Raw genomic sequence first — 16,340 nt, 5'->3', positions numbered from 1 at the left:
TTTATTTCCAGTCTCCTTTTTTAACTTTCTTTTGCACCCCTGTCTTCATGCTTGTTTTTGTGTATTCTGTTTAACAAGCGGTTGAGCTTTATTTTACATTTTTTGTTTCTCTGTTTCATTTCTTTATTTTTCTCTGTCCCTGTCTGTCAGCATGAAACTGTTTGATCTTGTAAGTTTTTCTTTTTCTAACTTTGAATGCATGTCTATCTTTTCTGTAACTCATAATGTGTGGTTAAGGAAAAAAACAAGAAAACAAGATTACCAGCCTCTGGGTTCCCTTTTCTGCAATGATCCAGATAACGAGACTGTAGATGACAGGAGCCTGGGAATGTGCGGGTTTTAGTATCGGTGAATGCGTGCGTTACTCTATGTATGAATGGCAGTTTAAGGGCAGCACCTCAAAGCACAGAGTCTCTTTGCTCATCCATCATATCAACTGCTTCAGCGGTTGCCCCCCAGAAAGTCTTTAGCGCTGACATTAAGAGGCATATCAAAAGTGAGATATGATGGTTTTACACTTCTATCAATACCTACTGAAGTCTATCCATCCTTAATAAATCAAAATTAGCGCTGGAATTTAAGAGAGGGTATTAAGATAATGTAGATTTGGGAGTTACTGGATCACTGCAGTGTGGGCCAGGCTTGTGTTTGTTCTCACCCACTGGTGTCCTTGATGGTTTGTTTGCAATGCATGCTGTGATAAACCAGATTTGTGGTATGGCTCAGGTCCTGCTATTCTGCTCTGGCTGCTCTCTGCATCCACTCTACTGTATGTACTGTAATATACTGTGCTATTACTGTCATTTCAATACTTTATATCTAGTAAGATATTGACATTTACATTAAATTAGACTGTAAGAAATCACAGCAAGCTCATTTACAAAGAGCTGAAATGTACAGTATTTTTTACTTATTGTGTAATTTATTAAATTAAACCTAATGTGAAATTGATTTGTGTTTATGTTATAAATTATATAATTTATGAATTTCCAAATTAACCCATTTGTCATTAACACGTTTCTCGACTCAGCAGTAACAGAGTGAAAACAAAAAGCAGTTTACTAAAATATTCATAAAGCCATTTACTATTACAGGCCTAGAAGCATGAATGCATTTATCCCCACTTTTTCCACGTCTGTCTTCTGTCTTGCATTCATTCGCTCACGGTGTTCTTGTAGATGTTCACTGGGCCTTTTCTATGCTGCTTTTCACACAATTTTGAACTATATGTGTTCAGCAGAGTCAATAAAGACATTAAAATGATATTTTTTCCAAATCCTTCTTTTTAAACCGTTGAAGTCGGTGTATTTTCTGGAGTCTGGTCCCCACTGTAGATGTTAGAACCTTTCCGTCTCCTTTGTAGCATTCCTCTAGATTGTGTGTAGTGTGTATTTGCCTGAGTCACTCCTTCCCTCACCTGTACTTGTGCATTGAGCTAACTGCAGCCACCAGCTGCACTGGCCTGCGTTCTTGTTATAGCTGTTGCGTTCGTGCCAACACACCAGAAGTCGCCAGAGAGAGGTGAGCAAGTTGCTGCCGGAACATAGTAAGTAAGCTGAGTGAACGCTGTCAGAATGGATGACACTAAGTAAGCTGTTCTTCTCGATCACCCTGCAGTATTTGTCTCAGCTTGCATATTGATTGACGTGGTAAGAAAACTGCCAGAGTTGTCTGGAATGTTGAGCGAGTCACGGCTGACTCTATATTTTCTGTAAGCAGACCTCAGATGGAATGATTGAAACAGTTTGGTTTAGCTTGCTAAGGTGTCCATTAGGTAAAGTGTGCAGTGTAGGATAATGAATCGAATGCTGGAGAGTTTAATTGTTAGCCAAATGCCACCACGGCATCTGACGAAGATGACATTTCTGTGCAGCAGAAACTACCGATTATTTTCCCTATCAAATAATCTGTTGATTACATTCTCGATTTATTAGCTGTGTATTCAACAAATGTCAGAACATGGCGGAAAATGTCATCACACACTTCAGCTTGTTCCTAATGTGTCATTTAATCAGTTTGAAAAAAAAAACCCCAAATGCTTTATAACAATGTAATACAGAGAAAAGCAAAGAAACCTCATGTTTGCTTCAGAAATTCTAACAATTTGGTCATTAAAATTGTTCTTACTATTTAATTTCTGCAAAACTCAACCCGTCTGCGGCTTAAAGTAGGCAAGTGCTCTCAGAGCTGCCTAACTTTATCGTGCATTGTTTTCTCATCTCATTATGGTCACCTATGGCTCCGTGCAGGTGTGGTTTCCAACAGTCCTCACCTGTCCGCGTCCTCTGGACACTCCCACGGGATGGTCAACGGTCAGAAGTCGCTGGATCTGTGCAGTCACAGTCCCGACGCCCGGCTGCCTTCCCCGCTCACCAGCCCGTTGCTCAACGACGCCTGCAGCGTTCGCACTGATGATGAAGACGAGGTTCGAAGGAAGGTTTGTAACCAAGAGCCACTTTAATATATTGCCTTGTTGTGACATTATAAAGATTTGTTTTTAAATAAAGTTGCTACTCAAAATAGAAGTGGACCCAGATTATCTGTCCTGAATAAAGTTACTGTTAGACATTTGTGGAGCTGATTGCACCCCCCCGTTTGTGATGCCCTTGCAGAGGTTCCCAACAGATCGAGCCTACTTCATCGCCAAGGAGCTGCTGACAACAGAACGGACGTATGTGAAGGACCTCGAGGTGGTGACCGTGGTAAGATGGGCCAAGTCGCTCGCCAAGCCGACGCTCTCCTGTTTGTTTTCTCCTGCGCTTGTCCTCTGGGGGGAAAACATTGATTATTCCGGTTAGCTGCTCCATTGCAGAGCACCCGCCAAAACATAGAGTCAGGCAGTGACACAGGAATATTTTGGCAGATGCGATTTCATTTTTTATTCATTCCCCATGCTCGTTCTCCGAAATGCATTTATCTCCCCCCGTTCAAGGCTGTGAATACTAAACTGTGTTTGTGTTTAAAGAGATAGATGGATTTAGCCGCATGCGCTCTCTGCCTGTGACTCACTGCTTCAGCCTGCTCCTGTAGATTTAATTGCTGGGTACAAACAGGATATTAAATGTGCGGTACCGCTCCTTCACATGCAATCAAGGAGGATGTCCTTATGAGGCTGGACTGAAGCGTTGCCGTTGTTTGATTCGGCTCTCCTTTTACACTGGCAGGTTCAAAAGCCGCAGCTTTTCTCGGCTTGCAGTTTTCAGAGGAGTCTTTCACACATCTCATAAATATTTTGGGTGGGCTTGTGCCCTCGTTCTTTTATTCTGCTGCATGTGTATGTGTGCTCCCTCGCTCTGGTTGGTGCCGCTGCTGTTAAGGGTGAAGTCATCTGAACAACAGCTGGCGCCTCGTTTCCAGCGCTCACTTTTCCTAAAACCCACTTCTTTTCCCATCACATCAACTAAATAAAGCTGTTTTGTGTTCAGTGTCCACAAACACAAAACATAAGGCTTCTCTCTGAGTTAATGAAACAACAGCGTTAAGAATGGTCGGCTATTGATTCTTCGATTCATCCTCAGCTAATTAAGGGATTTGAAAGGAGGCAAAAGGCTTTTCATTACCTGTTCACTTTATCTCTTCTTCTCAGAAGAAAATCGCTGTGGAGATCTCTTGGTAACCCTTGGTATCATACATAAATGTGCAAAGGTCTTGAGTTACCCCTCGTTTCTTCATATTTTTCTAGAAAAATGTGAAATAGTTGCTGTGATTTATTGAAACATATGTAAACATGTATGAAAGGTGATTGTTTAATTCTAACAAGCTTGAAAGTCAGTATTTGGTATCTTATTCTTCAATACATCCTAAATTCTCTTAGGAAAACATTCTTTAATTTCTTTAAATAGTCTTCAAGAATAGTTTTCCAAGTTTCTTCAAGGACATGCAAAGCTCTTCTTTGGATGCTGGCTGCCATTTGTTCTGTTCTCTGTCAAGATGATCCCACACTGCTTCAGTAATATTGAAGTCCAGGCTCTGAGGAGGACAATGCATGACTGATAATATTCCTCTGTGTGTTATTCTGTCCAGGTGTGATTTTACTGTATTGGCAGTGTGTTTGGGATCATTGTCATGCTGAAAAATGAAGATTTTGCCAATCAAATGCTTTTCAGATGGTACTACATGGTGGATCTGATAGCGTTTTTGTATTCAAATTCCCTCAGTTTAAACAAAAAACCCAACACCCATTCATTCTTCCATTTTCTCCTGCTTATCCAATCTAAGGACCCTCTCCCAGCTGTCATATGGCAACAGTCTGGGTGCACCGTGGACAGGTCGCCTGTCATAGAGACACACAACCAGAATCACCAGTTCACCTCCTCTTTACATCCTAACATGAGTGGTACAACGACTGGACTTATGAGTGAGAAATGAGTGAAAAAACAGCCAATGAAAAACTACTGCTGAAGACCACTTTTTAAAAACACAAGAAAAATCTGGCCCCTTGGAAGCAAAATATAATAAAATGATGGGTGGCTCAAGAATTTTGCACAGCACTGTAGTTCATATAAATCAAGTATTTTATTTCTTATATAGGCCAAAATTAAATATTCACCCACAATCAGCCTTATATCCAGATACCAGGAAGTTCTAATAGAGTTTAAACACCATCTGTAAACATCCTGTCATGATGTCACAAGCATGACCTGCTTGTCACAAGTAGACAAGCGCTGCCACCTGCACAATGAAAAAAACAACACTCAAAAACCTGGTTTTGTTAGTGAACTGAGACTTTTATGGTTAAACTGTATTTCCCTCGTTAAATGGCTTGAAAGATCACTGTATGCATGTATGATACCAGTCTTTCCAGAGTGCCGTGGGACAAGATGAGGCAACTCCGGACTCCCTGAAGGACGCCATCTTCTCCACCTTTGAGCCTCTGCACAAGTTCCACACAGGTTTTCTCAGGGAGGTGGAGCAGAGGCTGGCACTGTGGTGAGGCTCATTTCACTTCCAGATATTTCCCGCAGGGTCAGGAACAAGCCCGGTGATGTGTCGGGGGTTACGGTTCAATTTAAAACAACTTCCTCCCCCATTTTTAATGAGTTTTGCTGGCATTTAGCCCAAGAGGGCGGTCCGGTCCCTTTAGATGACCCAAGGAGCTACAATCGCCATAGCAACAGTCATGCTGCACCACAGCCTGCCTTTATTCTGGTTTGTGGGTGTATGCCCTCTGATCTCCTTAATGATTGTGCTTTATCTAGTACACACTGACTTTTTCACAGACACGGAGAAAGTGACGCATAAAGCTGTTAAAATTTATGGCCATTAACTACAGTCCGCGATTTTTATTTCAAAGTCTCCTGTATCTAGTCACACTCATTAGAGCTCCAAATTAAAGCAGAAAGTGATAGTGTGCTTTACTCGGCTGATAAGAACCACATTCAAATGCATATGCAAATTATCCACCCCTACATTTGTCTTTCTTTTTTTGCAGCTTTGCATATTCAAATGCTGTACTAGATATGGACCTTGGTTGTTAAGAACATGATGAGAAAGTCGTCTTTCATAAGAGCAGTAGGATGCATTTTACAGACTGAGATATTCCCCCTAAATTCCCTGCTAAAACGTTAACATTAAATTAATAACTAGTCTGACCAAGTCCAGTAATGGCAGCCCCATTCCTCATGAATCCTGCATGGGGAATCTGATGCTCAAGGGAGACACCTGCTGGTGTTTCTTGAAGTTAAACGCGTCCATTCCAACTTCATTGGAATTATTCTTGAACGCAGTGTGACTGAATAGTCAGTGAGATTAAAGTGCTTTCATGTAGCTTACCCGGCTCATCCGCTGTCCACAACGATAATAATATTTATTCATGTAGCTCAAAGCGAGGCAGATATTACAATAAGCTTCACACAGGAAAATAAATCAATGAATAAAAAAAGAAAAGAAAAGCTGGCAACAAGTACAGCAAACACACATGAATATGCAAGAACATTTGGGACATTACACAAAAAAAGGTTATAGAAATAGTTTTTTAAGAAAGCTGTATTTTCTGAACCATCATAAAGCGACGCAATTCTTCATATATTTTAAAGAAGATTTTGCAAGCTAAACAGGAAATAAGCTCCAATAGTAACCACTGATTAGGAGACATTGCTTAAAAGGGACTGCTGTCTTTCTCTATTAAGGGAAGGACGCTCTAATGCACACATTAAGGGAGACTACCAGCGCATTGGAGATGTCCTGTTGAAGAACCTTCAGGGTTTGAAGGTGAGCTGTGACTTTTTGTTAAACTTCTATACGTGTTTAATTAGAGAAAATCACGACTGTTCATGGATAACAAGTCTTACCTGCAGCCCCTGACAGCAAACCTGAGTAAGCAGTCTGAAATCCTGCTGGAGCTTGAGAAGGCGTGCAAGGCGTCCCGAAGGTTGGAGGGTCTCTGCAGAGACTTCGAGCTGCAAAAGGTCTGCTACATTCCCCTCAACGTCTTTATTCTGCGGCCTTTGCACCGCCTCATTCACTACAAGCAGATCCTGGAGCGCCTGTGCAAACATTACCCAGCTACTCATGTGGACTTCAGGGATTGCAGAGGTGTTACACTCAGTTCACAGAAGCATATTTCAGTGTTTTGGTGTAACGGAGCATCTGTAACGATCTCTTACCTCTGGTTGGTGTCCAGCTGCTCTAGCTGATGTGTCTGAGGTGGTGGACCAGCTTCAGGGAAGCCTAATCAAGATGGAGAACTTGCAGAAACTTCTGGAGCTGAAGAAGGATTTGATTGGCGTCGACAATCTCGTTGTTCCTGGTCGGGTGCGTTTGAAATCTACAGGAGAGAGATTTGTTTAACTTTTTGTTTCTGTTTAGATTTTGTGACAAATGATTTCTTTCCTCAGGAGTTCATCAGGTTGGGCTGCCTCAGTAAACTGTCTGGAAAAGGGCTGCAGCAGCGAATGTTTTTCCTGGTAACGTCCCACTTTCTTCATCTCATATCACTAATCGAATTATTTAGCTGACTGATCTCAGCAGAAATGATAATCATGCTTTTATCCTGCCCGGCTATGCATTACTGAGATGGTGTTGGCAGATTTAGTGCAACCGCAAAGGTTCACGCAGGGAAACGTAGCACATGTTGCTTTGAACTTTGGCGGCCTTAGTGTTTTACACGAGTATTTGATTTGGTTGCATAAGCATGAAGAGAAGCGTTTGTGTGTGCAGGATATCAGTGTTAAGTTTTGGTTTTTAATGCCACCGAGTTGTTAATTTGTTCTTAGGATTTTTAACTAACGTGTCCTCCTCTGCCTCTTTTGCAATAGTTTGATGACGTCATTTTATACACAAGTCGAGGGATGACGGCGACGAATCAGTTCAAAGTGCACGGGCAGCTGCCGCTCCATGGCATGACAGTAAGTGCCGTTGTCTCTCAGAAGAACACAGGGCGTTGGAGCGGCTGTCACCAGTTTGTCATTACTAGAGAACATCTGCCCCCACTCTAGCACACACACACTCACACACACACACACAAGCTCGTTCAGCTATCTTAGTGAGGACCTTCATTGACATAGTGGTTTTCCTAGCACCTTACCCTAACCCTAACCATTAAAAATGAATGTCTAACCCTAACCCTTACCCTAATACCTAACCATAACCTAATTGTAACCTTGACACCAAAACAATATTTTGAGCCTGAAAAAGGCCTTCAAATTTGTGAGGACCCGTGTTTGTCCTCACAAGTGACTGTTGGTTCTCACAAGTATGGTAGAATGCAGATTTCGGGCCTCACAAAGATAGGTAGACAGGAACACACACACACACATACACACATATTTTCAGGACAGCTACACGTTTGCTTCTCTCTCGCTTCCTTTTCATCCGCCCTCCCGCCTTCCCTCCTTTTCTGCCTATTTTGGTCTTTGCTGTCCTAGATACTGCAGCTCTCTAATGTCTTTTCTGTGTCTCTGTGTTCTTCTTCCAGATCAGAGAGAGTGAGGATGAGTGGGGTGTACCTCATGCCTTCACATTGGTTGGGCAACGGCAGTCCGTAGTAGTAGCAGCTAGGTACGATTGCCAGCAAACACCTTGCACCTTGAACCTAAAGTGGCAGGTTTTTAAAAATATTTTAGATGCCGTTGAGTTATATCTTTAAAAGCATCTACTTTTAGTTACAGTGAGCTCATAAAATTGTGATTTTCAGTCTTTTCCCTTTTAGCCTCTTTGGCTACACAGAGTCTGTTGCTTTACCCTCTAACAGAGGGATGTTGCCCCCTGAGAGGAGGATGGCAGGTTACTCAGAAAAGCTACTAAAAACTCATCTGCATATTTCTTTTTTTTTGTTAAATCAAATAAAAATAAGCTAACAGTATAAGAAAGTATATTTGGAAGATAAAAATAAATTCAATTCATAAAGCATGCAGTCAACAACAACGTGAGTTCATGCTTTTCCCGCCCTCAGATGTTTAACTGATTCGCTTTGCCTCAATAAACAGATGGTTCATGTTTTACTGTTATTTAAGAGGAACATTTGGCTGGGCTAACCAGACTATTTCTGACCACCGGGCCTACCCTGCTGCGACTCTTTGTGCTTGTTTTGTTCAGCATTCTGTCCATTTGTGTGTTTTTTCCTCCAGTTCTTTGGTAGAGATGGACAAGTGGATGGAGGACGTAAAGATGGCGATAGAAATGGCAAAAACCAGCAATGGGCCTTCATCTGAGCTGCTGACCAGCAGCCTGACAGACAACAGTAAGTTAGTATGAAGCCACACAGCTGAATGTGAGAAGCTTGACTTTGTGATGAAGCAGCGTTAACTGTTAAGAGACACACCATGTGAATTCCCAGATACATGCTGATTTTTGATTGGTCTGACGCTGTCTGTGTTTTAGCGCCTCTCCTTCCCCCTCTTTCATCATCCTGCTCATTGTCTAGCAGTAACAACCTCCTGACTTTCCCAGAATGCCCAGAGGACTCCTCGGTGGAGGCAGAGTCCGAGGATGACATGACAGCTCCCCACGTGTCATTGGAGAAGCCCACGCCTCACCGTGGTAACACCATGGTGCACGTGTGCTGGCACAGGAACACCAGCGTGTCAATGGTGGACTTTAGCATAGCCGTGGAGGTATCAGCCCACCTCAGACCTGCCCCCTTCCTCCTGCCCCGCTGTTTTCTTTCTCTGTTTCTGAGTGTGTGCTGTATCTGAATTCACTTTGATGATCTTTCAGTGGGAACAGTATCCCCCTTAAGCTGCTCAACAGGTTGCTATATCCCATTAACTACTAATTCAGCTGGAGCATTAATGCAGAATGTCGCTTTTTTTGTTTTTAAACAAGATTAGCAAGGGTCACTCTTTTTTAAATGTCACAACACTTATTATTAAATCAGAAACAAGTTTGATTGGAACAAATAATGAAAGAAGTTTGTTTGCTCTTGAAATAAGAAACACAAGTGAGTTTTTAAAGGTGCACTGTGAAGGGATCCTATTAATGTGGACTAAAATTACTGAGGAATGTTTCAGCGCCTTGTTTAGTCCATGCCATGAAAAAATGAAGGCAGCTCTGAAGGCAAATAAACACATCAAACGTAATCGTAATAAAGTGGTTTGTGAAAGTATAATTGACCACTTCGGAGCAGCATTTTGAAAATTATAATTAATTTGTTTTTGTTTTTGTTTTGATGAAGGCAAAATAGTCAGCGACAGTTTCTTATTTACACATTAAGCAGATACAAAGCAACATTATGGCTCGTTTGGATTCCTCCTTGTAGCCATCCACACTGTCAGATCTAAAAATTCAGTCTTCCAGTAGGTATCTGTGTCCTTAAATGCCACATGCTCTTTTATAATGACAGCTAGTTGCAAACTACCACATTTAGCTCAAATTCACCATAAGTCACCATCAAGCCAAGTGAAGCTGCAGATTTAGAAACATTTCTTTAGGGTCAGTACTATAAGTTTAACTATAAACTTGTGGATTAAGACTGCCCTAATTTTTTTTAAATTGTGCATTCTTTTTTTCTAAATTCTACAGAAGAGGATTAGGGCCACTGGGGGGCAGTGGGCTCATCTTTTTTTTTTCCTCTTTTCCAGAATTCTGAGAAAAAAGTCATTATTCTGACTTTAAGCTCAGAATTCTGACTTTTTTTCTCAGAATTCTAAGTTCAATAAATTCTGAAAAGTCAGAATTCTGAGATTAAAGTCAGAATTCTGAAAAAAAAAATTAATTCTGATGAAAAAGTCAGAATTCTGACTTTAATCTCAGAATTCTGACTTTTTCATCAGGATTATTTTTTCTCAGAATTCTACTTTTTTTGAGAGTTCTGAGAAAAATTCTGAGTCAGAATTCTGACTTTTTTCTCAGAATTCTGACTTTTTTCTAAGAATTCTGACTTTTTTTCTCAGAATTCTAAGTTCAATAAATTCTGAAAAGTCAGAATTCTGAGATTAAAGTCAGAATTCTGGAAAAAAAAAATTATTCTGATGAAAAAGTCAGAATTCTGACTTTAATCTCAGAATTCTAGCTTTTTTCTCAGAATTCAGACTTTTTCATCAGGATTATTTTTTCTCAGAATTCTACTTTTTTTGAGAGTTCTGAGAAAAATTCTGAGTCAGAATTCTGACTTTTTTCTCAGAATTCTGACTTTTTTCTAAGAATTCGGACTTTTTTCCCTCAGAATTCTGAGATTAAAGTCAGAATTCTGAGAAAAAATAATTCTGATGAAAAAGTCAGAATTCTGACTTTTTTTTCTCAGAATTCTGGAAAAGAAAAAAAGACGTGCCCGCTTTTTGTTTTTTTCCAGTGGCCCTAATCCTCTTCCGTAAAATTCACGCAAACAGCTGTCTGTCGATGGAATAGTGTGAAACCAGTGACAGGATGTGATGTGACGCTACCCTCATGCATAAGGTTCCTCATGCATTTGCATCAAAGCACACTCCATGGACCAGTCAGTGTTTGTGAAAACATGACTCAGCTGTACCACTGCTAGTCAACAAATCCTCCACACAGTGCTTTTAAACCGATCTGCTTCTGATCTTTTGTGTATGGGGAGTTTTTATTCATTGAATTATTTTTACGAGTTACTGTTGGATTACTTCATTTACAGCCTCGAGGAGGTTACTGTTCTCACGTTTCCTTCTTTTGGCAGTAGCCAATGTGACGTCCTGATCTAAACTCCAAACTGTGGCTTTCCTGAGTTGTTTTGTCCTTTTTCTTCTCTTCCTGGCAACTCTGACCGTCTATAAATATAGAGAGAGAGCAGTACGTAGATGTGCTAAACGTCCTCATTCGCATTAACAGAACGGATCCTGTTTTGGGATGTAGCCTTCCTACAACCCAGCTGTGTCCTGATCTAGTTCTGCTCTTCCTCTGTAGTTGTAACAATGTCCTCTTCACAGCCTTGCCTGGACACACCGTCGGCCTGAGTGTTAACCCCTGCCACTGCATGCCTGTGTTTCACCTACTCAGTCTCTGTGTTTCTGTCCCTCCTTCCCTCCCTGTCTGTTTTTTTTCTCTCTCTCTGTCTGTCTGTCTTTCTTTCCCCCATACGTCTGTGCATTCCTGCGTGGTAGAGGAGCCTAGTCCAGTCAGTGAGAATAAGACCCCCCTGGTGGGGCCCCCGAGTGGCCAGGGACCAGTGCCTCTGTCTGTTATCTGCTGGTACCGTGTTCAGAGCCTCTCCTTTAGTGAATCCTGCAGGAGTCTAGAGGTAAAGGAGCCAGGCAGACAGGAGAGGCCCTGTGTTTATGTTTTATTTGAACTGTATCGCAGGAAGCAAGATTTATAGAAAGGAAATTGAAATTAAAGTTGTAGTAATACCTCATAGCGACATAGTGAAATATTATGGTATTAACACCACTATTAAAGACTTTAATTAAGCATAATTTATTGCAGAGGGGCCAAAACTGTGATTTTTCCTTCCTGCCTTATAGTTATTCTTTTAAACCAGTGATTCCCAACTAGACATGCTGGGGTTAAATAGAAAGTTTATGTAGTAGCCCAGCCAAAAATCCCCTCGCCATTGTGAGAGCTCATCTACTCCCACAAGTCTTAGAAAGTTTAGACACAAAATGGCTCTTAAGAATCAGTTTTTGTGTCTTTAGTGTTAAAATATCTTCTCTTGTATATGTTGGATGTGTTTTCAAGGCTTGGTTCCCAAAGTAAGTCTGTCACACTTCCAAAAAAAACAAAAAAAAACAAAAAAAAAAACACACAGGTTCAACAATTTTTCCTTTCTGATAAAATTCCTCCTGTTCTTACTGCCAGTGATTTTAATGGTAATTAATCCACAGTCCTTATGAAGTTCAGTGCATGTCACAGCTAGATTTTAAGAAAGACTTTTTCTAGTGTCCTTGTGTTACATTCACTGTAATACAACTTCATGAAGAAACACTGGAGTGAATCTTCTTTTTTTTATAGTTAATATTTGGTAAGAATTGCTGGCTTTTTTTAAAACACAATTTTCTTTTTCCTGGAAAAATGGGAAATATCGATTTAATCTGAAGATTTCAGACTGCAGAAGCTTCAAATTTGGGGTATATTTCTGCACTGAATCTAAAATTTGTACCTTCGCTCTTACATACTACAGGCAAAATGGGAACAGACTGTCTGCTAATGGTCAGTGTGAAGAGGAGGAATAATTATGCAGACTTCAGTGTGTTTAATCATTATTTGAGTGTGTCTAATTCATTTAAATGAACGAATTTGAACACACTGTGTGTGTCAGATTAGGGTGGGAACCTTTAGTATATCTGATCTCCTCGTGTTGGTGTTTGTCAACATTGCATCTGACCAATCGCATTTTTTTGATGTCATAGCATTGCGATTTGGAAAAGACCTGCTCATGGTTGGGGGTTAAGGTTATGGGGTTAGCGTTACGATGTGGTTTGTGGTGTGATGGTGCAATCGCAAAGCTATGACATCAGTACAATGTGATTGGTCACTTGCAATGTTGAACCTGAGGCAACATTAGTTTTGTTGATCTGAGAACAGCACCAACACAACGACATCAGATCATGTTGGAAGCTATACCTAGTAAAATGAAGCCTCTTTAGAAAAGTAGACAAAGTAGCTTGATTGCATGTTTGAAAGTGCAGGTAGAAGTTAAATTTCACGAGTGTTGCACTAATAGTGAGATATGGATGGCTTTCAAAGCGTCAGAATCAGGCTTGTTTTTCTCTTTGTAGAATCAGCTATCAGGAAACTTACTAAGGAAGTTCAAGAACAGCAACGGCTGGCAGAAGCTCTGGGTTGTCTTCACCAACTTCAGCCTGTTTTTCTACAAGTCTCACCAGGTACGGAGTACACGCTCTCAAAGTCCTGTTGTTTGACTGTGAGGATGGTGGTGCGCTCCCTCGACTGGTCTTGAAAGCATCAGATCTCAGTGTGAAATATCGAATCTGTGTGCCATATTTGAGGTAAATGCGTTTTCCCATGCAGTATTTCATACTGTGAATTTCAAGAAAAATAATGCCACTCCTAAACTTTATAGAAACAAACACTCCCTCTGTGTATTAAAGGCTCATGAAGTTAGCACAAATTATGTGGAAAACCAAAATTTATGGAACAGTTGCAAGAAAATTAAATGTGCTGCACACGTTTGAGTTGAAAAGACTTTTAAAATATGCTGTCAATGCTCTGCAATGGAGACTTGTGCACCTTCCAGTAAAGGTGAAAGACAGCAGTGGAGCTTTTCCATTACTACCCCTCAGCGTTGTGTCGTTGATGGGGTATTGTCGTTACCCTGCCGGGCGGGCGGGTGACAACACGTAGGACTTTCAAATTGATACCCTAAGTGTGTCTGCTAAAACTCTCGGAGGAATTCAACCCCCAGTGACCTCAACCTCAAGGCTAGAGGTCAAGATTTCTGAAAATCTTGTGAATGCAATAATTTGATAAGGATGCTGCTAAGTTTTTAAAATTGATACCATAGATCTATCTACTATAAGGCTGAAGGGAGCCACTGGCTGCTGCTAGTATGTTTTTTTTCCAGAAAGCAGCCGAGGAAATAATTTAAAAATATCTCATGTGGACGGCTTTGGTGATGCCTGAGGGCGGGCTGTAGCAGCCAGGCATCGAACCATAAATGCATGTAACTGAACAAAAAAATCACAAAGAATAAGATACAACAATTAAAATAGTATAATTACATAAAGCTAAGTAGGAGCAAGCCTGAACAGGTGGTTCTTAAGTTTTGGGTTTCACAATTTGGGGGCCACAATCTCAAAACCACAGTCCCCCTTTGTCTTTAGAAACAGATTTATAGAAAGCACTTAGGTGTAGAAAAAGGTGCTTGTGTGAATGGGTGGATGAGACATCAGACACATGTTTTCTGCTCAAGTAGAGCAGACAAGCACTACAGAAGGACCAGCCCATTTAACAGACCATACAAGCGAATGAAGATGCCAAAACCACACTTACACCAAAGCTAAAGCTGCATTAGTTCAGAAACTAGAACACTCGATTCACCCAAGTTTAGACTAGCTGTCAAATTTGTTTGCTTTACACGAACAGATCTTTACAAAATGTGCACTTTCAGCAAAAAGGGTATAAAAAACAAAAAGTATAGCATTGTTTTTGATACTAAATAATGCAATGCCAGGCCCACGTGGATTTAGAGCAGAGTTCTATAAAAATCTAAGCTTGTCCTTTGTGTATATGATTAATTACTCATTTGTTCTTCAGTATTTTCTCACAGCAAGCCTCATTGGCTCCCTCTGGAAAACCACCAGAGGGATGACATGATTGCATTATTATGGAAGGGATTGTGTCATATTTTGCCCCATCTACATTTTTGATGTCTGTTACTCAGTCTGTTGATTCCTTTTGAAATTATTTACAGGATATAATACAAATTATTTAAATCACTTTTGTTTTTCCCCCTCTCTAGGATGATTACCCATTGGCCAGCCTTCCACTGCTCGGTTACTCGGTCACCGTCCCCTCTGAGTCCGAAAACATCCACAAGGACTATGTCTTCAAGCTGCATTTCAAGTCCCACGTCTACTACTTCCGATCAGAGAGTGAATACACATTCGAGAGGTACCAAATGTGTCATCTTTTAAAAGTTTTCTTTCATCCTCGATGTTTCAAGGACTGATTAAAAAGCCCTTTCTCTGCCCTTTAGGTGGATGGAGGTCATCCGCAGCGCTACTGTCCCCTCAAGTCGAGCTCGTGGTCTGAACGGCAAAGAGACCCACGCTTAATGAGTTGGCTCACCTAGTTTCCATACCCGTTCTCCTTCGGGTGGCATCCGCCCGTCCTGTCCCACTCCGGACTCTTTGCTTTTCTTTTCTACGCATATCTGGGACATTTGTACATGTGTCCATGCACATTTGGTGCTTTTTAATGCTTTAATGGTGACATGTCCGCTGGTTTAGACTGCATCAGAGACTGCATTTTTGGCATTTTTACTCTCAACTCTGAAACCTCTTTTTAAGGATGTCATTTTATACTGTTTTCTAATGGTCTGAACCACTTCCTCTATTTCTGGTTTTACATGTTTGTCATCGGTTGTTTTTAAATGCAGGAACACATTGATACTAGATATTCAGTATTCTTTCTTAGATGGTTAAACTCTCACTGCATTGTCATAAACATTTTGTCTACGTGTTCATTCTACGAAAAACGGTCACCCTTTAACAGCTGATGCTCTGATCACGCTTGGCCCAGCACAAAAAGAAGGAAATGAAATTATTTTGTCGTATTATTGACGTAAACCTCGACATTGTGGCCAGGGGTGGCTGCCATCACCACTGATGCCGTTTTAAGTGAAGTAAATGTTCTATTTGCTGAAATTTGTTGTATGATTCCAATCACAGAGTTCTGCTTTTTTATATATATATATGCATATATATAAATTAACTCTGAAGTTCCCATTCAGTTGTGTGAGAAAATGTGAGATGTGCTCATAATTGCTGCGTTATGATGGCAAGTGTAATTGAAAGCTTTAAGGATTATGTGCAAAACAAAACAGAAACTTTCAGTTCCAAGCGACGTTGCCCTCACAAAACTAGGCTGCCTCCCCATATGAACACAGATCTGTTTATGGGTCTGAATGAATGGAAATATGCATTTGACAGGGTTTTGCAGTGAAGTATATGAGATGGAAAACCTCAGTTCTGCCTAGAATTGCAGCGTTTTTTCCAGACAGCAGAGAGCTCTTTGGAAATGAAAGCAATAAAAAAAAACATACTCAAACTCGGATTGTTGCGAGTTCTGTGTATTTTTTCCAGTACAGAGGCAGGGGTGATTTTCAGTAGGTAAAAAGAAGATGTGCTGTGTGTTTATGGCTCTGTTGGCTGTGGCCTGCAGATGGCATCACTGACCAAGAAAGCTTTCTCAGTCAAGCCATCACTGCACAGTGTCCCTTCTGTCCTGTACTCTTTGTGGGGAGGATACACTGCTATCAGCTG

General features: G+C 40.9%; 1 protein-coding gene across 6 annotated transcripts in view; it reads left to right on the top strand.

Annotated features, from left to right (window-relative positions):
* LOC102302212 (FERM, ARHGEF and pleckstrin domain-containing protein 1) overlaps positions 1 to 16,131 on the top strand; it is a 58,403-nt gene extending 42,272 nt beyond the window's left edge. For 3 of the 6 annotated variants that reach the window (XM_005921433.3, XM_005921436.3, XM_042220413.1), the window contains 14 exons: positions 2,250 to 2,437; positions 2,613 to 2,702; positions 4,796 to 4,929; positions 6,129 to 6,210; positions 6,297 to 6,534; positions 6,623 to 6,753; positions 6,837 to 6,905; positions 7,257 to 7,346; positions 7,916 to 7,998; positions 8,568 to 8,680; positions 8,821 to 9,053; positions 13,113 to 13,220; positions 14,816 to 14,967; positions 15,053 to 16,131. In XM_005921433.3, the coding sequence (XP_005921495.1) occupies positions 2,250 to 2,437; positions 2,613 to 2,702; positions 4,796 to 4,929; positions 6,129 to 6,210; positions 6,297 to 6,534; positions 6,623 to 6,753; positions 6,837 to 6,905; positions 7,257 to 7,346; positions 7,916 to 7,998; positions 8,568 to 8,680; positions 8,821 to 9,053; positions 13,113 to 13,220; positions 14,816 to 14,967; positions 15,053 to 15,131 (1,790 nt within the window). In that variant the 3' untranslated portion in view covers positions 15,132 to 16,131. Of the gene's footprint in view, positions 1 to 2,249; positions 2,438 to 2,612; positions 2,703 to 4,795; positions 4,930 to 6,128; positions 6,211 to 6,296; positions 6,535 to 6,622; positions 6,754 to 6,836; positions 6,906 to 7,256; positions 7,347 to 7,915; positions 7,999 to 8,567; positions 8,739 to 8,799; positions 9,054 to 11,498; positions 11,636 to 13,112; positions 13,221 to 14,815; positions 14,968 to 15,052 lie in introns of those variants that run through there. The other 3 variants (XM_005921435.3, XM_005921434.3, XM_042220414.1) reach the window with 3 other exon arrangements.
* Positions 16,132 to 16,340: the final 209 nt, after the last annotated feature.

Source organism: Haplochromis burtoni, unplaced genomic scaffold (genome assembly GCF_018398535.1).
Source record: "Haplochromis burtoni strain Fernald_Lab_line unplaced genomic scaffold, NCSU_Asbu1 Contig_48, whole genome shotgun sequence".
NCBI lineage: Eukaryota > Metazoa > Chordata > Actinopteri > Cichliformes > Cichlidae > Haplochromis > Haplochromis burtoni.
The sequence above is the reverse complement of the archived record's forward strand: the minus strand, read 5'-3'. Positions and strand labels throughout refer to the sequence as shown.